The sequence below is a fragment of the Canis lupus genome, chromosome 8, assembly GCF_003254725.2.
Source record: "Canis lupus dingo isolate Sandy chromosome 8, ASM325472v2, whole genome shotgun sequence".
Lineage (NCBI taxonomy): Eukaryota > Metazoa > Chordata > Mammalia > Carnivora > Canidae > Canis > Canis lupus.
In genome coordinates this window covers 40,816,513-40,843,179 of record NC_064250.1, presented here as the reverse complement: position 1 = coordinate 40,843,179, position 26,667 = coordinate 40,816,513, and the positions used below count along the sequence as shown (strand labels likewise).

Below are 26,667 nucleotides of genomic sequence, written 5' to 3'. Positions count from 1 at the left end.
GTGACTATTTTTTTAAATGACTAGAAAATCATTAAAGAATCAATATCCCTCAGATTCAACACATGCTTGTGTTTTATTCCTCACAAAATACTCAATAAATTACTAGTAAAACCAGTTGTAGTGTAGATTACATATGATGTGAAAGGTGGATTTCCTTTTATATTTTACTGAATGCATTATATATATCATTAAAGAAAGCACCTGCCAGAACTCAATTTTCTTTTCTCTGCTGCCCAAGGCTTAACTTGTTTTGTTCTGTTTTTTTTTTTTTTTTTAAATAAAAAGTGTTCTTACCAGGAGGGTATGTTCATATAGAATATAGGATGCATAATTTACAGCAAATATAAAATTATAAAACATTAACTCATAAAATATAAATAGAAAGCTACATTAGTAAGAAAATTAAAACGTGAAACCTAAAAAACTCTTCAAAAAATCTTCTTTATAGTGCTTTCTAATGTAAAATATTATAAATATATTAAAAATATTCTAATATGTTATAAATAATTATTTTATATTTGTAATTATACTTATAAATAAGTATTATCAAAAATGCTTAAAATTTATGTGAGCAAATTCAATCACACCTTTCCCAGCAAATGAATAACTCATCTTTCCTACCAGTATCTATTGCCACGTTGGCAAGGTACCATCAACCATTAGTAAAAACTCCTTGCAAGTCGATCATTAATCAGTGTTCTCTCTTCTTCTAATTATCTCTTCTTTTTCTAAAAAGGAACTATTCTATACCTTCACTTCTACTGAAACTGTTGGATGTGTTTACTATATGTAACAAATTGTTAGAAAAGAAAAACTCAACATTAAAGTAGTTCTCAATTATAACTCTTTTGAAAAAAGTCAAACTAACAATAAAGTTTTAAATTAACTTAGTACTGAAAACCAAATACTCACAAAGAAGGATCTTGTACGAGATCTTTGAGATTTATCCCACTGCGATCTTCTGCAAGATTCCTGAAGCAACTATCACTCACTAAACAGGAAAGGTGGAGAGGAAAAGAGAATTAATTTTTGTTTACATTTTATTTCAATTACTACTGACAAATGTAATTTTAAATTAAAACCAGTTCTCTGGATATGATTTTTCCAAACATCAATGCTAATCAATTTCTGGGCATAGTTTAAGCAACAAATATTAATATTCGGTAACAAGCCAATAATCCAAGCATACAAACTTTAGGTAAATACAACATATAAAAGACTAAACACTTGGATCTAAATTTTGTTCTTACTTTTATAAGACTAAATTACGAACACATAGTGGCAAGTCACTGCTTCCACGACTAGGGGAAAAAAAAGGTAAACTGTCACACCAATTATATTTTTAAAGATTTTAGACAACAATGTGAGATAATAAGGATAAACTAGGAGAAAAATAATACCCCTTAGGTAAGCTGAGCTTCCTATAGTTTTCATTTCCAGGAGGACTTGCCACTTATGAGCTAAGAGTCAGAAAGAGGGACACTACTAGGGAAAAGAGAAACCAGCATAGTTCTTGATGGTCAATAGACTGGCATGACAGACTGAAATTCTATGGAACCCTAAGAAATCCTATGAAAACCCATTTTCTGCTGGAAGATTTGCTGAGGGCTGGGAAGCAAAAGAAAACTTGGAATGAGTAAGAAAAAAATGGGCCAGAGGGCAAATAGGAGGGTGATTAGGAATCAAAGTCACCCAATAATAGGTGGAGCCTGCCACTTTCAGTGTAGAATTTAAGCAGATCTCCCCTAAAAAAAAAAAAAAAAAAAAAAAAAAAGGATTTACTCTCAACCAAAAGCAAGGAAGGAGTGAAAGGGGGCAGAACTCGAAAGATATAGTAAAAATGCCCACAATTTCAGAGTATGTAAGTACAAAGTCACATCAGAAATATCTGCAACACAACAGTTTTATCCTTAAAGACATTTCTGACCAGAAATAGACTAAATATAACTAAAGCTTTCACTCTAACTACCCAGTTCAATTTGAAGTTCAGTTAAAGTGACTGGCACTTAACAATAACCTCTATATCAATTTCTTTTTTTTTCTCTATATCAATTTCTATGATCCTATAATAAATAGTATTTGGTGTACAACAAAAATCACAAAGTATGGAGAAGGACCTCAAATATGACCAATTATCAAGAGAAAAAATTTTCTATTTTACAAATAGATAGATTAGATAGATAGATAGATAGATAGATAGATAGATAGATAGATAGATAGATGCTGACGCACAGATGATACAGAAATAGAAGACAAGGAGTTTAAGAAAACTTAAACTTTCAAAAAACTTATTTAATATAAGTTGAAGGTACAGAAAAATGTTCACAGTAGACAAAAGAAGGAAAATTTCAGCAAAGAATTAAAATCTATGAAAAAGAATCAAATAGTAACTTTAGAATTGAAAAATACAGTATCTGAAATTGAGATACCAGTGGGTTAGTTTTATAGCGGACTCAATATAAAAAAAGACACAGGATTTGTGAAGAGATCAGCAGAAAATATCCAAACTGAAGTAAAGAGGTGAAAAAAAGTATGTGAAAAGAACAGAGCAAAAGAAACATATAGGAATCAAACAACCCAATGTAACTGTAGTTGAGAAGAGAATGGGGCAAAAGCAGTATTTTCAGAAAAACAGGTGAGAATATTCCAAAATTGATTCAATACACTACACTTCCCTGACTCAGGAGTATAACCAACAACACACCGGAAAAAGTAAAATAAAATGATCCCACCAGCCAAACTGCTGAAAATAAAAGATGATAAGAATATCTTAAAAGCAGCCAACAAGAGAAAAAGGACACATCATCTTCAAAGGAAAATCAGTAAAACTTACAGCTAAGTATTCAACATAAACTATGGAATCCAGAATACAATGGAAAACTTTGATCAATATGCTGAGGGAAACTGGAAATTTAAAAGTCTAACCTTGATAAAATATCCATCCCAAAATTAAAGGCAAAATAAAACTCTACTTATATAGTACTTTGTATTTGTTAGTATAAATATTAAGTGATTATTTTCTATTTCAATTTAACAATTTTTTAAAAAGATATTATTTATTTATTCATGAGAGACACAGAGAGAGAGGCAGAGTACACAGGCAGAGGCAGAAACAGGCTCCATGCAGGGAGCCCAATGTGGGACTCAATCCCAGGACCCCAGGATCACACCTGGGGCAGAAACCCAACCACTGAGCCACCTAGGTGTCCTCAATTTAACAATTTTATTCTATGTATCTTAAAGAGTCATTTATAACCTACATATGGAGCAAGAAGAATATGACATTCACCTTATTCCTTCCAAAGATCCATTACCTAATATTTTATTTAGATTTTATATTCCTTTTTATAGAGTCCCTCAAAATTACAAATGTGGATCTCTCTATGAAATAAATGATAATTCATATAAACAATGATGCTTTAAAAACACTGAAGTTGAAAAAAGTTGGGATTCATTTTTATTAATTTCCAAAAGATATTCCTCACTTTTTATTTCTTTGCAATGAGTGGAATAATTTTGATTACATAATATATAGTTTTCATTCCATATTTAGCAGACACATCTCAACCTGTTGATTTAAAACTAACTTCCTGCTTTTCATAATTTTAATACAAATGCTCTTTATTACAGCATCTCCTGAGTAGGACTAAAAGGAAAAAAAAATGTTGGCACACTGTAAGGGAAGTTAGTTTCCTGCTCTGCTGAACTAAAATTGAAGGTATAATATATCATAAAATTTGTTCTCAAAAGTTTCTCACCCAATTTGGCAAATATGAGAGCTTAGTTACAAACTTCAAGAGTCTGAAAGTTTTGCAGGCTTAATTAAAATAGAATAAACCTTTGCTCCTTTAAAGGCTTGCTAGTCAGCTATCTGTGAAATGAGTTCTGCTAAAGAGGCACTTTTTAAAATTCATGTCCCATCCAAATATTAAGTTAAAAACAAAGCAAGAAATCAAGAAGTTTCCTAATAAAAATTCTAAAATTTTAGCTGTCTAACAATATTTATTATATTTAAAGTTTTCTTCCACCAAAACAACAAATTTTGTTTTTTAATTATAAATAAGAATATGGTACTTTTTAGGAAGGAAGTAAACATAATTTTTCGTGTGTAAACGCATTAAAATTAATCAGTTTGGGTCACCATATTTTACTGTTTTTTACCCTCCAGTATATGATGACTACAGGAACCACTATGCTCTTCATTCTACTGACTAATGAAAAGTCATCAATATGTCATCACAAAAATCAGATAAAATGGGAGAAATTACAATAGAAACCTGTAGTCAAACTTTATGGTATTAACATGAACATTATACACTTTACTTCAGTCTGTTTTATATTGATATAATTAACTTGGAAGGATACAAAGAAATATTAGAAATATTTGTAAACAGACTTTTTACCAAAGTTCCTATTCAATTACATGCATTTTTTCCGGTAAATGTTCATCGTTTGGATCTATAATCAAGATAATAATTGAAATTCATTATATCTTAAGCATTTCATATTTATTAACTCAATCTTCTTTATCATGCTGTGATAAGCCTATCTGTGTCACCATTTTACAGGTGAAGATTCTGAAGCATGGGGAGATTAAGCATCTTGTGATGGATCCTACAGCTAATAAATTGAAGCTGGGAAAATCTAGATGCTGTAACTCCAGAGGTGATACTTTTAACCACTATACTATACAGACCATAGTCCTCATCAATCACTCATATATTCTGAATTCTGTATTTCTGTAACTTCAAAACACATAAAAGTTATACAACTAAAATTCACTATGAGACAGTTAATTCCAACTCAAAGCATCATTAAAGAATCACAGTTTTTAAAGTAGAATGAAACATTATGGATCTTCTAGTTTAGAAGTTAGTTAACTGTGCTTCATATCTCATGGATTCTATGGAGGTGTCTCAGAGCAATGATATTCCTTTTCCCCTTTCAGCTAAAGAGCTCCGTTTTTATTTGTTTATATATTAGACTGCTTTAAAATTATGTTTGCAAAAATCTTACTAAAGAAATTTTTATAGAAGCTGAAACACACATACATATATACACACCTCAAAACAGTATTAGTTCCACTCATCATTATTTTATAAATGAGATCACATTTTGCCTATGGTCTGCAAGAGTCAGCACCATTTGAAAATTGCTAGGGTAACAGTAAAAACAGATCCAATCTAAAACTCATTCATTCTGTAGTTTCAAAATACCTAGCGAAATAAAGTCTCAAAGAAATGGTCCTGTGAAAACAACTGGTAATTAAAATAAAATGTATATTTATACAATCTAGAAATTCCAAATAATTTATTCAAAGTTAAAGTGGACAAATAAAACAATAGTTCACAATAATAGAAAAAGATAAAGATACTGATATAAGTGTTTTCAAAAAATACATATTTGAATATCAAAAGTTAAGACCTTGTTCTTAGAAACATTACATATTTTCCTAAAAAAGTCCCCTTCAATGATCACAGTGTGAAAGTTAAACGTTTAATTGAAAAAGTTCAATATGATAGGATTTTAAAATATCACCAAAAAAAATTGAACACATTACTGGTTTTATTCTAAATATATACACACACACACACACACACACACACACACACAATAGCTGACATAAGAAAAATTAGACTGATTCCATAATTTTAGTCATATTTTTCAAGATAAATCTATATTTTTTTGTTTTTAAATGAAATTCACATAATATAAAGTTCATCTTATTATTTTTTAAATTTTTTTATATTTATCAGAATTAGCCATTTTAAAGTAAAGTTAAGTGACATTTAGTACATTCACAATGTTGTGTGACCACTACCATTATTTCCAAAACATTTTCATCATCCCAAGAGAAAACCTGCTACCCATTAAGCTGCAAGTCCCCATTCCTCCCTTCCCCTAATCCCTGGCAACAATCAATCTGCTTTCTATCTCTGTGGATTAGTCTGGATATTTCATTCAAAGGCAAGCATACAACATGTAATTTTTGTGTCTGAATTCTTTCTCTTAGCATAATGTTGTCAAGATTCATCCGTGTTCTAGCATCTATCAGTACTTCATTCCTCGTATGGCTAAATAATACTCCATTGCATGTATGTCTGATTTTTGTCTATTCATGCATCCTTGGTTGGCCATTGGGGCTGTTTCTACCTTTTGGTTATTGTGAATAGTGCAATGAGCATGTGTGTACAAGTATTTGTTGAGTCCCTGTTTTCAATTCTTTGGAGTAGACACCAAGAAAGATAATTGGTGGATCATATGGTAATTCCGAGTTTAATTTTTTGAGGAACTGCAAAATTGTTTTTCAAAGCAGTTACACTATTTAACATTCTACCAGCAATGTAAGAGGGCTCCATTTCCCAAAATCCATAGTGGTTATTTTCTTGTTAATTTAGTCATAACAGTGGGGTGTGAAGTATTATCCCATTGCGGTTTTGATTACATTTTCCTAACGACCAATGATATTGAGTATCTTTCCATGTCCTGTTGACCATTTATCTTCTTTGGAAGTCCTTTGCACACTTTTTAATTGGGTTGTTGATATTCCTGTTGCCAAGCTGTAAGACACATTTATATATTCTGGATACTAGGCCCTTCGCAGACATATGATTTACAAGTATTTTGTCTAATTCTGTGGTTGTCATTGTGTCCTCTTGATAGCATCCTCTAATGTACAGAAATTTTTAATTTTGATAAATTTTGTCTATTTTTTCTTTTGGTGTCACATCTAAGAAACCATTATCAAATCCAAGGTCATGAGAAATTTCCCCATGCCCTCTTGTAAGAATTTTATAGTTTTAACTCTGTATATGTCTTTTATCCATTTTGAGCTAATATTTGTACATGACGTGAGGGTAAAAGTCTGACTTCATTATTTTACATGTGTTATTAAATTGTCCCAGCATCATTTGTTGAAGAGGCAGTTCAAAATTTCCCCACTGAATGATCTTGACACTCTTCTAAAAAACCAATTACCTATTTACATATGGGCTTATTCAATTTTTATTCTATAGATCTATATGTGTACTCTTATGCTACTATCACAGTTTTGATTACTGTAGCTTTGTAGCAAGCTATTAAATGGGGAACTGTGAGTCCCCCAATTTTGTTTTTCTTTTTCAAGGTATTTTTGGCTACTCAGCATTTCTTGCAATTCTATATGAATATTAAGATTCTGGTCCATATTTTATAACACCAAATTCTAGTTGTCATTTTAAACAGATTCACTTTTTCCATGTTTTATTCTTTTATTTTATTGATGTGAATCTGAAGCATAAGTTATTCCAAGTGCAGACATTCTTACTGTTAGATTTATATGTGCCAATAAAGTAAAAGGCATATATAATCACCCTGTTTGGTAATATCATCTATATACTCAAAGATTTGCTTTAAACTAGAGCTCCTAACACCCAATATTTATATGTGGAAATGTGTTAATTATCTGATTTTAATTATGTAATATTTTTCATGCAGACAATATAGGATGATTATGGCCATATTTTTTCTTATAAAACTTGAAATCCTACCACCACACTGTTTCAAACAAATAAACCCAAAAGAGTAGTGAGAACATCCTTTTGCTTCTGTTGATGTGATCCACTTATGTTGCCTTTTATGTTGCCTCAACCTACCCCTGATAAGCAATGAGAACAGTGTCTGCTCACTTTGACCTCTGCAGCCAAACTATTACCAACCACTATTTCTCTCTATTGGATCTCTGACTGAGACAGTTTCTTGTGACTTAAGAGGAATGCCTATTTCTATTCTGCTCTCTGCCTAGTCTTGATAGCATCTCTGTGATCCCACAGATCAAATACCTCCACATCTGGCTCCGTATCTCGCCATAGACGACACTACTTTACAGTGTTCACCTGATTCATGCATAAACAGATTCATTTTAAAACACGTTTTACTATAACCAACTATCTGTCCTCAGATACTACTTTGTATTTCCTTCCATGTCTAATTTCTACAATTTTCTACCTGCTAAAAGCAAAGTTCTTGAATTCTTCTAGGAAAAATTGTAAACTAAGCACAAAGAGCTACTACTGAGCAAACTGAATGAGGTAAATGAACAACAAATGAAAGTAAACAGTAGTGTCTGAAATTTGGCAATTTTCTTAATGTATTCCACTCAAAATTACAAGCCAAAACAATGCATTTTTGCAAAACCTATACTATGATGGTCATTTCACAACTATCTATGTTGCTTTAATTTTAATTTCAAACTGTTTTGTGAACTTTGTGTGTGTCAAAATAACACATTCCCATCCTGAAAAAATTAAAGAAGCAAACTCTTTTCCCAAACTTTACAACACATGTATGTTCTGAGTTCAAGCTACAGTTTTAACAGCATTTTTCAAATCTGATGCAAGTGAAAAGACAAATTTTATATTTCAAAATCCACTTAACTCTGCAACTGATGAGCTTCCACCCTATCTTTAATTCTAAATGATTACTCTGCAACGTAATAACATGCTAAAAAGCAAAAAAAAAAAAAAAAAAAAAAAAAAATCCCAACAGAATTCTAAAAACACATTACAAATAATTACTGTGCTCAATTAGAATAATATATTCATGAATTCATTATTTATCAATAACTACCTGTGGTAAGAGACATTTGCAAAGATAAAATACTCATGCAAATCAACACGAGCAGATGAACATTTGCCATAGTTATTAATGAAAGGAAATAGTAACTATAAGCTCCAATTATCCCATTTCATTCTTCAGATAGACAAATATATATGACAATATTGCACTCAGTTATAATTATAATATTTGGATTTCATAAATTTACAAATTGTGTAAATCTATTTTGTTATACCAGTTTATATATAATATCCTCAATTTTGCACTTGGCCTGCAAAACAGAATATTTACTATCTTGTATTTTATCAAAAAATTTAAAAGTTTATTGACCCTTGGTTTACAGTAGAATTACCACACAATACAGAGAGCTAGTAAATGTGTAATTCCTGGTATGTGCATTTGTGTCACATATGCACATGCCCTTGCACAGAAGGTGCTAACTGATTTATGCTCTTCTCTATTCCTTCATATCTCTGGCCAAAGTCCATATCAAAACTCAACTTATTGGGAAAACTTACAAATACCTCCATCCTTGCCTCTACAGATTCTCCTACTAATCCCAGACAATGAGAAATCAGTGAAAATTCAACGGGAAGCCAGAACTACTATGCCCCCTACCCCAGCACACCACTGAGGTCCCACTTCAAGTATCAAAAAGTCCTAATTGAGAACTTGGGCTTCTATGCCAAGCAAGCAGTAAAGAGGCCACGCTCACCTACATTTACGTACCTAGCAGTGTCTGAATGAGCCAATTAAAACAGAAGGATTACATAAGATTCACAGTTCATCCTATAATCAATAATAAATCAAATATAACAAAAACCAGGAAGATTCCAAACTAAGTGAAAAAAAGACAATTGACAGGTGCCAAGACTAAAATAGTAGAGATGTCAGAATTATCTGGAAAAATTTAAAACCAGAGAAAAATAGACTGAAATAATAAACAAAGCCTCAAGAATCCACTAGACAATAACAAAAAAACCTAACTTTACCATCGTCTGAGTCTCAAAGGAAAAGAAAGAGTGCAGACCAGAAAAGATAGTTGAAAAAATGATGGTTTGAAAACTTTCCAAATTTGGCAAAAGAATACAAACCTACAGATTCAAGAAACTGAAAAAAACTCATAAGGATAAACTTAATGAAATCTGTAGCAAGAAAAATCATACACAAACTTCTGAAAACTAAAGAAAAAGAAAAATATTCTGTGAACAGTGAGAGATAAACTATAACAATAGGGGGAAAACAATTCAAATGACAGCAGATTTCTCATCAGAAACCAGGTAGGACAGAAAGATCACTTTTTCTAGTGATCAAATAAAAGCACTGTGAACTCACATGTTATATCCAGGGAAAATATCCTCCAGAGATGAAGGAGATATTAAGACACTGTCAAGTAAAAGAATATTAAGAAAATATGTCACCAGCACATCTACCTTAAAAAAGCTAGGTCTGAGAAAACAAGTCACAAATATCTAACAAGACTGTCAAAGAAAAATGAGAGAAGACACAAATTGTCATCAGAAATGAAACAGTAGGTATACATATATCACTACATACTACAGATATCAAAACAGTAATAAAGGAATATTACCAAAAACTCTGTAAAGGATTAAGTTCAGAACCATAAAGGCAATGAATCAACTCCTCAAAAAAACAAAGATTACCACAACTCATCCAAGATGAAATAGATAATCTGAATAGCCCTGTAGCTTGTAAGGAAATTGAATTTGTAATTTTACAATTCCCCAAAAAAAAGAAATCTGCAGGCTTGGATGGCTTCACTGGAAAATCCCACCAAAATTTTAAAGAATTAATACCAATTCCACAGCATATTATCTAAAAATAAGAGAAAGGAATACTTCCAAATTGATTATATGAAGCTACTACTACCCTGATGCAGAAACCAGACAAAGGTACCAAAAAATAAAATAAAAAATTTTTAAAAAACAACATTTATTTCACATGTGAATACAGACTTCAAAATCCTTAACAATATGTTAGCAAATCGAATTCAGCAATAGAAAAATATAATTCTACACCATGACTGAATGGGGTTCATTCAAGGGATGTAAGGCTGATTCAATATTTGAAGAACTACCAATGTAATCCAATATAAAAACAGACTAAAAAAGTGCAATCACATGACTATATAATTGAAGCAGAAAAAAACTGTACAACATTCAACACCCCTCTGATAAAAATTATCAAAAATGAAAATGAATAAAGGGAAATCCCTTAACTCTATAAACTGCATTTATAATAATCTTCATCTAACTTTTTTTTAAAAGATTTTATTTTTTTAAGTAATCTCTACACCCAACATGGAGCTCAAAATCCAAGATTAAGAGTTGCATGTTCTATCGATTAAGCCAGCCATGCACCCCCAGCTAACATCATTCTTAATGGTAAAAAGACTGAATGCTTTCCCTTAAAGTTCAGGGACAAAACAAAGATGTTGGCTCTCATCACTCTTATTCAGTGAAATAATGGAATATTTAGCCAGTGCAAGAAGGCAATAAAGTAAAACGTATATAGAATTGGAAAGAAGGAAGTAAACTGTCCTTTATTGCATGCAGGTGTCAGGATTATTAACATAGAAAGTTTACACAAATATCAAAGATACTTGATCTGATTAATGACTTCATTAATATTTACACAAATATCAAAGATATTTGAACTGATAAATGAGTTCATTAATATCTTGGGATATAAGATCAACATATAAAAATCCATTGATATTCTATATACTAGCCATGGAAAACATGAGAGACTCCTAACTCTGTGAGGCAAACAGAAGGTAGTGGAAGGGAAGACGGGCAGGGGGATGGGATAACTGGGTGACAGGCACTGAGGACGGCACTTGATGGGATGAACACTGTATGTTATACTACATGTTGGCAAATCGAACTTCAATAAAAAAAAAACAAACATGAATCTTGAAATTTAAAAAATACCATTCACAACTGTACAAAAGAAAACAAATTCACACACATATATATCTACAAATCCTGTATATAAGACTTCTATACTGAAAATTACAAATTTCTGGTGAAAGAAATCTAAGACCTAATAAATGGAAAAACACACATTGTTCACGGACTAAAAGACTAAACACAGTAAAGACACGAATTCTCCCCAAATTGATACATAGATTTAGCAGGCTTCCTATCCCAATCTCAGTGAGTTTTGTGTACACACAGACAATATTATTCAAAAATTCATATGGAAAGGCAAAGGAATTAGAATAGCCAAAAATATTTTTTAAAAGAACTAAATGGGAAAAATCATTCCTCTAAATTTCAAAACTTATATACAGTAATAACTGTTTGGTATTAACAAAAGGATAAACACATCTATCAATGAATCAGAATAGAGGACCCAGAAACAGACTAACACAAATATGCTCAAGTCGGATTTGACAAAAATGCAAAAGCAATTCAATGAAGGAAAGACAGACCTGTACGAATGGTGCTGGAGCAGGTGGACATCCATAGGCAAAAAGTAACTCAAAATGGATCATGGATTTAATTGTGAAATGTAAAACTATACAAACTTTAGAAAGAAAAAATAATGAGAAAATCTTAGGGTCAGGCTAGAAATTCTTAAGGTTTAACACAAAAAGTACCATCCATAAAGGAAAATATAAACTATATTCCATCAAAATTAAGAACTTCTTCTATGTTGGGGTATCTGGTGACTTAATTGAGTAAGTGTCTGACTCTTGATTTCAGCTCAAGTCATGAGCTTAGGATTATGGGACCAAACCATGTGTTGGGCTCCACACCAGGCATGGAGTCTGCTTAAGATTCTCTCTTTCTGGGGATCCCTGGGTGGCTCAGGAGTTTAGCGCCTGCCTTTGGCCCAGGGCGTGGTCCTGGAGTCCCAGGATCGAGTCCCACATCGGGCTCCCTGCATGGAGCCTGCTTCTCCCTCTGCCTGTCTCTGTGTGTGTGTGTGTGTGTCTCTCTCTCATGAATAAATAAATAAAATCTTAAAAAAAAAAAAAAAGATTCTTTCTCTCTCTCCCTATGCCCCTCTTTTTTTTTCTCCCCCTCCCAAAACAAAACAAACAAAAACAAAAACAAAAAACAAGAAAACTACTGTATGAAAAATCCTATTAGGAAGGAGAAAACAAAAATTATAAAAAGAAAGAAAATATTTGCAAACAACATATCCAGCAAAAGACTGGTATCTGAAATACATAAAGAACTCTCAAACTTCAACAGGAAAAAATGAAATATTTTAACAGTAAAATGGACACAAAACATGAAAAGACATTTCACACAAGAGGATACACATATGGAAAATGTGTTCAACATCATTACATTTCCTAATGGCTAAAGATGAAAAGATGGTATTACACAATTATTAGAAAACTAGAATAAAAAATAACGACAAAAATGCTTGTGAGGTTGTAAAGGAACTGAGTCACTCCTACTTAGCTAATGGGAACATACAACTGTATAGCATTCAGTAATATGGTCTGGCAGTTACTTTAAGAACTAAGTATATAACATTCATATGCAACCTAGAAACTGCACTCCTGACCATTTATACCAGAGAAATAAAGACTGCTCACATCAAAACTTTTTTTTTTTAAGATTTTATTTATTCATTCATGAGAGACACAGAAAGAGAGAGAGAGAGAGAGAGAGACAGAGGCAGAGGGAGAAGCAGGCTCCATGCAAGGAGCCCGACGTGGGACTCGATCCCAGGACTCCAGGATCATGCCCTGGGCCCAAGGCAGGCGCCAAACTGCTGAGTCACACAGGGTTCCCCCTCACATCAAAATTTGTACTCAGAAGTTCACAGCAGCTTTGTTTCTATTTGGCCCAAACTGGAAAAAACTCAGAATTAGAAAAGCATCCCCTCAGTCATGGGCAATGCTGGGCCAGAGAGGCCTTACCATAGGGCTACAGACTTCTGGAATAGAGAAGGGGAGAATATAAATTCTCTAGGGCCACCTTGATCCCACGAGGAAGTGGCATCATCATTGGGTATACCACCATGTTTCTCCTCCTCCTTTCTGAATCACTAGTAAGCAATTTCTTTTCCTACTGATAAGCAAAAGGTAAGGATGCCGACAGGAATACAGACATACAGATAAATAGAATTAAAGTACAGAAATAAACCCTGACAGTTAATGTCAATCTTAAATAAAGGTGCCAAGACAATTCAATAGAGAAAAGAATATTTTCAACAGATGTTAATATGACAACTGGATGTCCACAAGCAAAAAGGCAGATTACTACCTTACACTACACACAAAAATTAACTCAAAATGGTTAAAAAAAAACTTAACATGGGAAGCTAAAACTAAAAAACTCTTGAAAAATAACACGAAAGTAAATCTTTGCGACTTTGGATTAGGTAATGGTTTCTTAGACATATCCAAAAGCAACAAAAGAATAGATAAATTAGTTATCTCAAAAATCTTAAAAATTTCATGCTTTGTATAACACCAAGAAAGTGAAAGTACAAATTCAGAGAATGTGAGACAATATCTGGAAATCATATATCTGATGAAGTAATATCCAGAAAATATAATCTTACAATTCAACAATAAAAAGACAACCCAAATGATGTATGGAATTGCTGAATCTCTCTACTGTACAACTGAAACTAATAGAACACTGTATGTTAACTAAACTAGAATTCAAAACAAAAAGTTTAAAAAGACAACACAATTAAACAATGACTAAAGGATGATGAGCCAGTTATACATGAAAACATGCCCATCATCATCAAGAAAATGAAAATCACAACTACAATAAAATAAAATTGTAGAGCAATTAGAATGACTACAATTAAAAAATCAGATAAGTGTCAGTGAGAATGTGGAGAATTTAGAATCCTCATACATTGCTGGTGGAAATCTCAAAACATGCAGCCATTTTGGAAAACAAATTAGTAGTGCCTCAGAAAGTTAGTATCACCATATAACCCAGTAATTACACACCCAGGTATACACTCAACAGAAATGAAAATATATTTGCATATGTATATGCAAAAACATCTATGTAATATTCATAGCAGTATTATTCAAAATGACCAAAAAATAGAAATAATTTCATTCATCAACTGATGAATGAATAAACAAAGTATGATATATGACATAAAATATATAAATTATTATTTAGCAATAAAATAAATGATACATGATAAATGATAAATGATACAACATGGATGAACCTTGAAAAGATTACATAAGTGAAAGAAGTCAACGCAGAAAGGCCACATATTATATTGATTCCATTATATGCAAAGTCCGGCGTAGGCAAATATACAAAGACAGAATGTAGATGAAGAATTGACTATGGCTTAAGAAGAGGAGGGGAAATAGGGGCTACTGTTAATGAGTACAAAGTTTTTCTTCTGAGTGTGAAAATAATCTAAAAATGATAGTGGTAATGGTACAGTAACTTTGTTATCTACTCAACACTGAATATACTAAAGACTACTGTATGTACTAAAATGCACTCTAAATGAATTTTATGATGTGTAAATTATACATCAACAAAGCTGTTAAAATACAAAGATGAATTCCTTTATACCCCGGGAATCAGAAGTTCTATAAAGATATTTCAAAATCCAGAGGCAGGGATCCCTGGGTGGCGCAGCGGTTTAGCGCTTGCCTTTGGCCCAGGGCGCGATCCTGGAGACCCGGGATCGAATCCCACGTCAGGCTCCTGGTGCATGGAGCCCGCTTCTCCCTCTGCCTATGTCTCTGCCTCTCTCTCTCTCTCTCTCTCTCTCTGTGTGACTATCATAAATTAAAAAAAAAAAAAAATCCAGAGGCAATAAAAGATCAATATATTCAACTAGTTTTAAAAAGAAACAAAAAGACAGAGATCCTTGGGTGGCTCAGCATTTGGCGCCTGCCTTAGGCCCAGGACGTGGGTCCTGGGGTCCCGGGATCGAGTCCCACGTTGGGCTCCCCACAGGGAGCCTGCTTCTCCCTCTGCCTCTCTGCCTCTCTCTCTCTCTCTCTCTCTCTCTCTCTCTCTCTCTGTGTGTTTCTCATGAATAAATAAGTAAAATCTTAAAAAAAAAAAAAAAAGAAACTTTTGTGAAGCTAAAGTATTCCAGGAACTGATACAAAAAGAAAAAAAAATAACAAATCAGAAAAAATTATTTTAAATAGATTCTAGATTAAGTGCTAATATCCGTTTCAATTACCCTTAAAAATCAAAAAGAAAAAAAATAAAACATGACCAGGTGTTTTTTTTTTAAGATTTTTATTTATTTATTCATGAGACACAGAGAGAGGCAGAGACATAGGCAGAGGGTGAAGCAGGCTCTATGCAGGGACCCCGATGTGGGACTCAATCCCTGCACTCCAGGATCATGCCCCAAACCGAAGGCAGACCCCGCTCAGGCGTCCTGACCAGAGTGTTTAGAATAAGATATTCAATACCACCTTAATATATGAAATAATGTTTAACTTCACTTAAAAAAGATGATGCAAATTAAAGCTAAATTGGGATACTGCCATTCATCTAACAAACTGGTTATGCTTGGCAATGTTACTTTGCTCCATAGGCTGTAAGAATGAATTTACTCTCCTACACTGCAGGTGAGAATACAGAATGTTACAATTCTTATGATGGAGGATTTAACCATATATAACAAGAGTTTATGAGGATCTGTCATTTGATTCAATAATCCTGCTCTGGGAAAGCACAAAAAAGATATACTTCCAACAATAGAAAAGCATATATATGTATATATATGTTTTAAATAAGTGAATATATATATTCACTTATTTAAAAATGCAAAATACTGGGAGTACAAAACACTAAATGCTTATATTCACATATAAAACACTGGTTAAATTAATTGTGATACTTCCACACAACAGAATATTATGCAGCTGTAAAATACATGAAAGTTCTCCATAAAGTGATCAGAGTGATTTCCAGGAAATAGGAATATGTGAAATAAGCAAGCTGCAAAAGGTTATTGATGTTACTTTCAAATAAAAAGAAAGATAAGTATAGATAATCCCTAAGAATCTGTTTACTCCTGAGAAAAAGAAACATATGAAAGATTAACCAAAAAATGAAATTGGATCCTTACACAGAATGTAAAATAACAGGGTAGAATTGATAGGGAAAAGATTGAGAGGTCTCTAAGTGTAATTTTAGATATAGTCTTAATATTTGAACCATTTTAATGTTGTATATTCAAAACATTATATCAAATGATGATGAAAAGATAAGAATACAGACACTAAGCTAGCCATAACTCAAATTAATAGCCTACCAGTACAAAACAAAAGAAAAAAGTGAGAGCCAGGAGTCTCTGTGAAGAATGGAGATGCAAATATAGAAGAAGTAACAAAAGAAAAACCATGTGACTCTGAACTGTATTTTAGGTTTCAGTATGAATTCATGATTTTCATAATTTTTAATTTTCTTTTTACTGTGTCTACTGAAAATGCCAAGGGCTCTATGCTCAGTAAAAATGACATCTACTACCCTGAAGAAATGTCTAATTCCAGGCCTATAGCAGAAAAACAAGTGAAACCAAAATATCACCTTGTGAGATAAAGATTAAAAATGCTCAAACACAACAAAGAACATATCAAAATGATATAGAAGTCAACCTGAAGGACTGCTGTGCACTGATTTTGAATAATTTAGAAATCAGAATAAACAATGATATAACAGATTATGAAACCTGTAATTTTAAAAAAGAAACACTCATGACTAAACACAGATAAAGGAGAAATGGGGCAAAACAAAAATTTCTTCCTTATAGAGGAACTGTAGAAACAATAATAGAATTAGAAAATTATCAGTTACCAACCTTCAAAGTAAAAACTGATACAGGAAGTAATTGTAAATGGATGATAAAACACTGGATGAAAGGTTGTAAAGGAACTGACATTAAAACATTACCCCAGAAATAATTCATGAATAATTTGAAATGGAATGAGATAAGATATCTGCAAATGACAACATGATAAAGGTTTAGTATCTAAAATCTATGGAGAATTCATCAAACTCAACAACCAAAAAACAAATAATTCAGTTAAGAAATGGGCAGAAGACATGAATAGTAATTTTTCCAAAGACACACAGATGGCTAATAGACCAGAAAAGACGTTCAACATCACTTATCACCAGGAAAATACAAATCAAAACTACAATGAGATATCACCACACACCTGTCAGAATGGTTAAAACTATCAATATAAGAAACAACAGATGTTGGCAAGGATTCAGGGAGAGGAGAACCCTCTTACACTACTGGTGGGAATGTAAACTGGTACAGCCATTCTAGAACACAGTATGTAGATCCCTCAAGTTAAATATAGAACTAATCTAAGATCAGGCAATTGCACTACAAGGTATTTACCCAAAGGATATAAAAATACTAACTTGAAAAGACACATGTACCTCAATGTTTAGCACAGCATATGGGAACAGCCCAAATGTCCATCAGCTTATAAATGAATAAAGATGTGGTATATAAACACAATAGAATATTACTTAGCCATCAAAACGAATGAAACCTTGCCATTTGCAACAACAGGAAGGGAGCTAGAGTATACTATGCTGAACGAAGTCAGTCAGTCAGTCAAAGAAATACAAATATCATATGATTTAATTCACATGTGGAATTCAAGAAACCAAACAGATGAACATTGGGGAAAATGATAGAGAAAGAGGAAAACCATAAAACAGATTCTTAACAATAGAGAAAAAACAGAGGGTTGCTGGAGAAGAGGCAGGCAGTGGGTGGATTAAATGGGTGATTAAATGGGTATTAAGGAGGGCATTTGTGATGAGTACTGAGTGTTATATGTAAGTGAGGAACCACTAAATTCAACTCCTGAAATTAATATTATACTATATGTTAAATAGCTGAAATTTATTTTTTTTAAAGATTTTATTTATTCATGAGAGACACAGAGAGAGAGAGAGAGAGAGAGAGAGAGAGAGAGAGAGGCAGAGATACAGGCAGAGGGAGAAGCAGGCTCCATGCAGGGAGCCCGATGTGGGACTCGATCCCGGGACTCCAGGATCACGCCCTGAGCTGAAGGCAGGCGCCAAACCGCTGAGCCATCCAGGGATCCCTGAAATTTAAATAAAAACTTGGAAAAAAGGGGAAAAAAGAAGTCAGAGAAAGCCAAAGGCTATCTAATTTCATTATACATGGAATTTAAAAAAAACAAAACAAAGAGACAAAACAGACCCTTAAACACAGAGAACAAACTGGTGGTTGCCAGAGGGAAGTTGGGTGGGGAATAGATGAACTAGATAAAGGGGATTAAGAGGTACAAACTTCCAGTTATAAAATAAATAAATCACAGAGTTGAACAGTACAGCATAGGGAATATAGTCAATAATACTGCAATAATGTTGCATAGTGGCAGATGAACTACACTTATTGCGGTGATCACTTGGGTTATGTACTAAACAGTCAAATTAATGTTTTATTCCTAAAACTAAGGTAACATTGTATGCAAATTTTACCTCAATAATAAAAAAAAGAGGAGGAACTGTTCTATTTTAAAGGAGACTAAAGAATTTGACAACTAAAAGAATATATGGCCTTTCATTAAATCTTGGATTAAAAATAATAATGGTAATAATGAGTCATAGGTCTAAATAGAAAGGCCTGTGATGTTATGAGCACTGGGTGTTATACTATATGCTGGCAAACTGAATTTAAGTAAAGAAAGAAAACCATAAACCATTTTAATCATTTTAAACCATTTTAACCATGTTAAAATGTCTTTGCAACTTTTAGGTAACAATTGTAGAAGGGACACAAAAAAGTACAGTTGTAAAAGAAAAAAGTTCATAAAACAGACAACCAAAATTTAACACTGAGCTTCAAAAGAATACAATGAAGGCAAATCACAAATCGGGAGAAAATATTTGCAAATCATATATCTGATAAAGGACGTAGAATATAGAAGGAACTCTTATAAATAAAAGAACTAAGTAAAAAATATGAACATATACTTCACAAATGAAGCTACACAAACAACCAATAAATCCATGGGGAGGAGGGGAAGAGACACATGATGGGTCAACATCATTAATCATCAGAGAAATACAAATTAAAACTATAATTCAATACTACCACAAACCAAACAGAATGGCTAAAATAAAGAAGACTGGTAAAACCAAATGCTGACCAGTTTGCAAAACAACTAGAACACGCATACCTTGTTGCTTTGCGCAATGGCAGTATCATAGCCAATGAGGTTTATCTGAGGCGCAATTATTGCTATTGAAAATTTCTCCCAATGGTAAAGCCATCTTGCAAAAGGATTATTATAAAACTGAACATGAGTACAGTAATTCTACTTGTAAGTATTAACCCAAAAGAAATCAAAGTATATGCCCAAGAAAGCATGTATAAAAATTACTATAATACTTTTATTCATAATAAACCAAACTAAAGTCCAGGCGGTCCATCAATAAGAGAATGGGTTAGGGGTGCCTGGGTGGCTCAGTCGGTTAAGCAACCAACTCTTGATTTCAGCTCAGGTCATGATCTCAGAGTTCTGATATCGAGCCCCACGTTGGGCTCCATGCTAGGTGTGGAGACTGCTTAGAATTCTTTCCCTCTCCTTTTCCCTCTGTACTACCTGCTCACTCTTGCTCACTATCTCTAAAAGAAAAAATTTTTAAAGAAGATAATTGATTAAAAACTGTGCTATAGTCTATAATGGAAACACCATTCAACAATAAAAGAAAGGATACATGGAACATTAATGAATTTTAAAGACATTAAGCTGAGTGAGAAAAGTCTTGCCCAAAAGAGTACATATGGTCTGAGTCCATTTATATGAAGTTATACTTTCATAAAACCAGTAAAAGGTGAAAAAAATCATAATAATGGTTGACTTCAAGGGGTAAGAGCAGGGACTAACTGAGAAAAAGGAATGAAGGAAGCTTTCAGGGGTGATAATAATGTTTCTTAAAAGGAAAGGAGTTAGATTACATAGATGAATGCATTTCTCAAAACTCATCAAATGATATGTTTCAATTTTTGTACTTCACTATTTGTAAAATTTATCTCCGAAAATACCAAAACTTGAAACAAATCTTAAAATTATAATTAAAGATATACATGCCTAAGGTATTAGGTCTAAGTCAACTGATATCTGCAAATTCAAAATATGTAAGTAAGATGAATTGACAGATACAGAAAAGGACAGATGGACAAATTGAAAAGTACATAAAAATAAGGGACTTTTGGCACTATTAGTAAAGTAAATACAAGCTGACCAACTTAAACAAATTGTGGTATATTCACACAATGGAATACTAAAACATGAAGAATATGAATGAACCTGGCAAAAGAAAGTTGAGTGAAAGCAGCCAGACACAATAACACCGTATAAGTCTATTTATATAAAATTCAAAAACAAACAACAAACAATAAAATTTCCTGTTAGAAGTCAGAATAGCAATATGTCTTAGAGTAGGGGAGAAACTGGATGGGACACAAGAGGATATATGAATTTAATTTTCTATTTCATAATCTAAATACTGGTTACAGGGACACCTAGGTGGCTCAGCAGTTTAGTGCCTAATTTCCGCCCTGGGAGTGATCCTGGAGTCCCAGGATCCAGTCCCGCATCGGGCTCCCTGCATGGAGCCTGCTTCTCCCTCTGCCTGTGTCTCTGCCTCTCAATCTCTATGTCTCTCATGAATGAATAAATAAAATCTTATAAATAAATAAATAAATAAATAAATAAATAAATAAATAAATAAATAAATACTGGTTACAACAGTGTCCTTCTCTGTGAAAATTCACTGGACAATATTCATAAACTGTATATACATTGCCATATTTTATAATACTTCAAAAAACAAGTTTACTCTTTCTTAGGCAAAACTGTCTCTTTTCAGGTCAAATATGTCTGCATGTATTTAGAAATATTCAAGGGGCACTTGGTTGGCTCAGTTGATTAAGCGCCCGATTCTTGGTTTCGGCTCAGGTCATGATCTCAGGGTCTTGGGATCGAGCACCACATCAGGCTCCATGCACAGTGGGGAGTCTATGGAGACTCTCTCTTCCTTGTCAACTCCTTCTACCCTTCTGCCTGCTCTCTCTCTCAAATAAATATTTTTTAAAATTTAAAAAAATTCAAATCTTTCTCAAGAAAAACCTCTGCTGCTCATCTTACAAAAGCATAGTAGTAAAAGTGATAAAAAAATTTACATATTTTTTATAAATCCATAATTAGGGGGTCTGCTTGGCTCAGCAGCTGAGCGTCTGCCTTCGGCTTGGGGGGGTGGGGAGATGTCAGGATCCAGGATCGAGTCCCACATCAGGTTCCCTGCAAGAAGCCTGCTTCTCCCTCTGCCAATGTCTCTGCCCCTCTCTCTGTGTATCTCTCATGAATAAATAAATAAATCTTTTTAAAAAATCCATACTTAATATAAAAAATAGTGAAAGGGAATAAAGGGGAAAGGAGAGAAAATGAGTGGGAAATAACAGAGAGGGTGACAGAACATGAGAGACTCCTAACTCTGGGAAATGAACAAGAGGTGGTGGAAATGGAGGTGGGTGGGGGTTGGGGTGACTGGGTGATAGGCACTGAGGGGGGCACTTGATGGGATGCGCACTGGGTGTTATGCTATATGTTGGCAAATTGAACTCCAATAAAAAGAAATTTAAAAAAATGCATACCTAAATTTACTTTTTATTAGGCTTTATAAAATGTTTCATATTAGGGATCCCTGGGTGGCGCAGCGGTTGGGCACCTGCCTTTGGCCCAGGGCGCGATCTGGAGACCCGGGATCGAATCCCACGTCAGGCTCCGGGTGCATGGAGCCTGCTTCTCCCTCTGCCTGTGTCTCTGCCTCTCTCTCTCTCTCTGTGTGACTATCATAAATAAATTTAAAAAAAAATTTTAAATAAATAAAATAAAATAAAATAAAATGTTTCATATTAAATATTACTCATGAACTTTTTTTGAGACGTTTGACTCTCCTAAAAAACTGATGTGATTCTTTTGATCAGATAATGAGATCTACAGAACATATTTTTTGTCCCCACTTTGTCTTGATTTCCAGAGATAAGTCTAGAACTCACTTGCACTAAAGTTTACTGGGTGCCTGTCATAATAACTATCCTGTGTGTATGTGTGTGTGTTAATCTGCTTATAATTTGCAGAACTTAATAGATTATAATTTATAATAAATAAATAAAAAGCTCCACCTACTGTCAGTTCACATAGAAAAGAAACCAGTCCAAAGACTTCTGAATACAAACAAAACAAAACAAAACCTAACTTGCAAAACATTTTAAGCAGTTAGGAGCTTTCTTAAATAGGTACTGAAGGCTCAGCAAGAATTCACCTCCATCTCTTCTTAAAGACAAATCTCACAGATATCAAGCAATAGAGTAAAATGATCAATCACAAGAAGATCCTCTGGGAAAATGTCCCAGTGATACACTATATTCTAAAAACTTAAGAGTCATATTTGCTGTAATCAACTTAATAGTGTAGCAAGCTACAATGTTCTCTAAATCATAATGTACATCACTATACTCTAAAAACTTAAGAGTCAGAGGAGGAGGAGCAAGATGGCGGAAGAGTAGGGTCTCCAAATCACCTGTCTCCACCAAACTACCTAGAAAACCTTCAAATTATCCTGAAAATCTATGAATTCGGCCTGAGATTTAAAGAGAGACCAGCTGGAATGCTACAGTGAGAAGAGTTCGCGCTTCTATCAAGGTAGGAAGACGGGGAAAAAGAAATAAAGAAACAAAGGCCTCCAAGGGGGAGGGGCCCCGCGAGGAGCCGGGCTGAGGCCTGGGCGAGTGTCCCCAGGACAGGAGAGCCCCGTCCCGGAGACGCAGGAGCTGCACCGACCTTCCCGGGCGGAAAGGGGCTCGCGAGGAGTTGGAGCAGGACCCAGGAGGGCGAGGATGCCCTCGGGCTCCCGGGGACAGTAACAGAGCAACTGCGCGCCCAGGAGAGTGCGCCGAGCTCCCTAAGGGCTGCAGCGCGCACGGCGGGACCCGGCGGGACCCGGAGCAGCTAAAGGGGCTCGGGCGGCGGCTCCGCGGAGGGGGTTGCGCGGCCCGGGAGCGCGAATCCAACAGCGCAGGCTCCGGAGCACAGGGCGCCGGGACACAGCCCAGGATCCCGCCTCCCCCGGGACAGGCAGAGGCCGGGAGGCCCCAGGACAGCAAGGACGCTCCTGCCCCAGCTGAGCAGATCAGCGGCCCCGCCCCGGAGCCTCCAGGCCCTGCAGACGGAGTTCCTGCCGGAGCTGAATCCAGGTTTACAGAGCTGCCCCGCCACTGGGGCTGTTCCTCCTGCGGCCTCACGGGGTAAACAACCCCCACTGAGCCCTGCACCAGGCAGGGGCACAGCAGCTCCCCCAACTGCTAACACCTGAAAATCAGCACAACAGGCCCCTCCCCCAGAACACCAGCTAGACTGACAACTTCCAGGAGAAGCCAAGGGACTTAAAGTACACAGAATCAGAAGATACTCCCCGGTGGTTCTTTTTTTGTTTGTTTGTTTTTGTTTTTGTTTTTGTTTTTATTTTGTTTTGCTTTTTGATTTGTTTCCTTCCCCCACCCCCTTTTTTTCTCCTTTCTTTTTCTTTCTTTTTCTTCTTTTTTTTTTTTTTTTCGTTTTTTTTTTCTTTTTCTTCCCTTTTCTTTTCTCTTTCTCTTTTCTTTCCTTCTTTCTCTCCTCTCTTTTTCTCTTTTTCCCAATACAACTTGCTTTTGGCCACTCTGCACTGAGCAAAATGACTAGAAGGAAAACCTCACCTCAAAAGAAAGAATCAGAAACAGTCCTCTCTCCCACAGAGTTACAAAATCTGGATTACAATTCAATGTCAGAAAGCCAATTCAGAGGCACTATTATACAGCTACTGGTGGCTCTAGAAAAAAGTATAAAGGACTCAAGAGACTTCATGACTGCAGAATTTAGAGCTAGTCAGGCAGAAATTAAAAATCAATTGAATGAGATGCAATCCAAACTAGAAGTCCTAACGACGAGGGTTAACGAGGTGGAAGAACGAGTGAGTGACCTAGAAGACAAGTTGATAGCAAAGAGGGAAACTGAGGAAAAAAGAGACAAACAATTAAAAGACCATGAAGATAGATTAAGGGAAATAAACGACAGCCTGAGGAAGAAAAACCTACGTTTAATTGGGGTTCCCGAGGGCGCCGAAAGGGACAGAGGGCCAGAATATGTATTTGAACAAATTCTAGCTGAAAACTTTCCTAATCTGGGAAGGGAAACAGGCATTCAGATCCAGGAAATAGAGAGATCCCCCCCTAAAATCAATAAAAACCGTTCAACACCTCGACATTTAATTGTGAAGCTTGCAAATTCCAAAGATAAGGAGAAGATCCTTAAAGCAGCAAGAGACAAGAAATCCCTGACTTTTATGGGGAGGAGTATTAGGGTAACAGCAGACCTCTCCACAGAGACCTGGCAGGCCAGAAAGGGCTGTCAGGATATACTCAGGGTCCTAAATGAGAAAAACATGCAACCAAGAATACTTTATCCAGCAAGGCTCTCATTCAGAATGGAAGGAGAGATAAAGAGCTTCCAAGACAGGCAGCAACTGAAAGAATATGTGACCTCCAAACCAGCTCTGCAAGAAATTTTAAGGGGGCCTCTTAAAATTCCCCTTTAAGAAGAAGTTCAGTGGAACAGTCCACAAAAACAAAGACTGAATAGATATCATGATGACACTAAACTCATATCTCTCAATAGTAACTCTGAATGTGAACGGGCTTAATGACCCCATCAAAAGGCGCAGGGTTTCAGACTGGATAAAAAAGCAGGACCCATCTATTTGCTGTCTACAAGAGACTCATTTTAGACAGAAGGACACCTACAGCCTGAAAATAAAAGGTTGGAGAACCATTTACCATTCGAATGGTCCTCAAAAGAAAGCAGGGGTAGCCATCCTTATATCAGATAAACTAAAATTTACCCCAAAGACTGTAGTGAGAGATGAAGAGGGACACTATATCATACTTAAAGGATCTATTCAACAAGAGGACTTAACAATCCTCAATATATATGCTCCGAATGTGGGAGCTGCCAAATATATAAATCAATTATTAACCAAAGTGAAGAAATACTTAGATAATAATACACTTATACTTGGTGACTTCAATCTAGCTCTTTCTATACTCGATAGGTCTTCTAAGCAAAACATCTCCAAAGAAACGAGAGCTTTAAATGATACACTGGACCAGATGGATTTCACAGATATCTACAGAACTTTACATCCAAACTCAACTGAATACACATTCTTCTCAAGCGCACATGGAACTTTCTCCAGAATAGACCACATATTGGGTCACAAATCAGGTCTGAACCGATACCAAAAGATTGGGATTGTCCCCTGCATATTCTCGGACCATAATGCCTTGAAATTAGAACTAAATCACAACAAGAAGTTTGGAAGGACCTCAAACACATGGAGGTTAAGGACCATCCTGCTAAAAGATAAAAGGGTCAACCAGGAAATTAAGGAAGAATTAAAAAGATTCATGGAAACTAATGAGAATGAAGATACAACCGTTCAAAATCTTTGGGATGCAGCAAAAGCAGTCCTAAGGGGGAAATACATCGCAATACAAGCATCCATTCAAAAACTGGAAAGAACTCAAATACAAAAGCTAACCTTACACATAAAGGAGCTAGAGAAAAAACAGCAAATAGATCCTACACCCAAGAGAAGAAGGGAGTTAATAAAGATTCGAGCAGAACTCAACGAAATTGAGACCAGAAGAACTGTGGAACAGATCAACAGAACCAGGAGTTGGTTCTTTGAAAGAATTAATAAGATAGATAAACCATTAGCCAGCCTTATTAAAAAGAAGAGAGAGAAGACTCAAATTAATAAAATCATGAATGAGAAAGGAGAGATCACTACCAATACCAAGGAAATACAAACGATTTTAAAAACATATTATGAACAGCTATACGCCAATAAATTAGGCAATCTAGAAGAAATGGACGCATTCCTGGAAAGCCACAAACTACCAAAACTGGAACAGGAAGAAATAGAAAACCTGAACAGGCCAATAACCAGGGAGGAAATTGAA

The 26,667-nt window shown here is 34.8% G+C and overlaps 1 protein-coding gene and 1 pseudogene across 14 annotated transcripts in view; one reads left to right on the top strand and one right to left on the bottom strand.

The window, feature by feature from the left end:
* Positions 1-26,667, bottom strand: part of GPHN (gephyrin) — a 634,768-nt gene that overhangs the window by 466,456 nt on the left and 141,645 nt on the right. For all 14 annotated transcript variants that reach the window (XM_025444205.3, XM_025444210.3, XM_025444207.3 and 11 more), the window contains exon 2: positions 913-991. In XM_025444205.3, the coding sequence (XP_025299990.1) occupies positions 913-991 (79 nt within the window). The remainder of the gene's footprint in view (positions 1-912; positions 992-26,667) is intronic.
* LOC112658235 (U4 spliceosomal RNA) lies at positions 19,786-19,914 on the top strand (annotated as a pseudogene).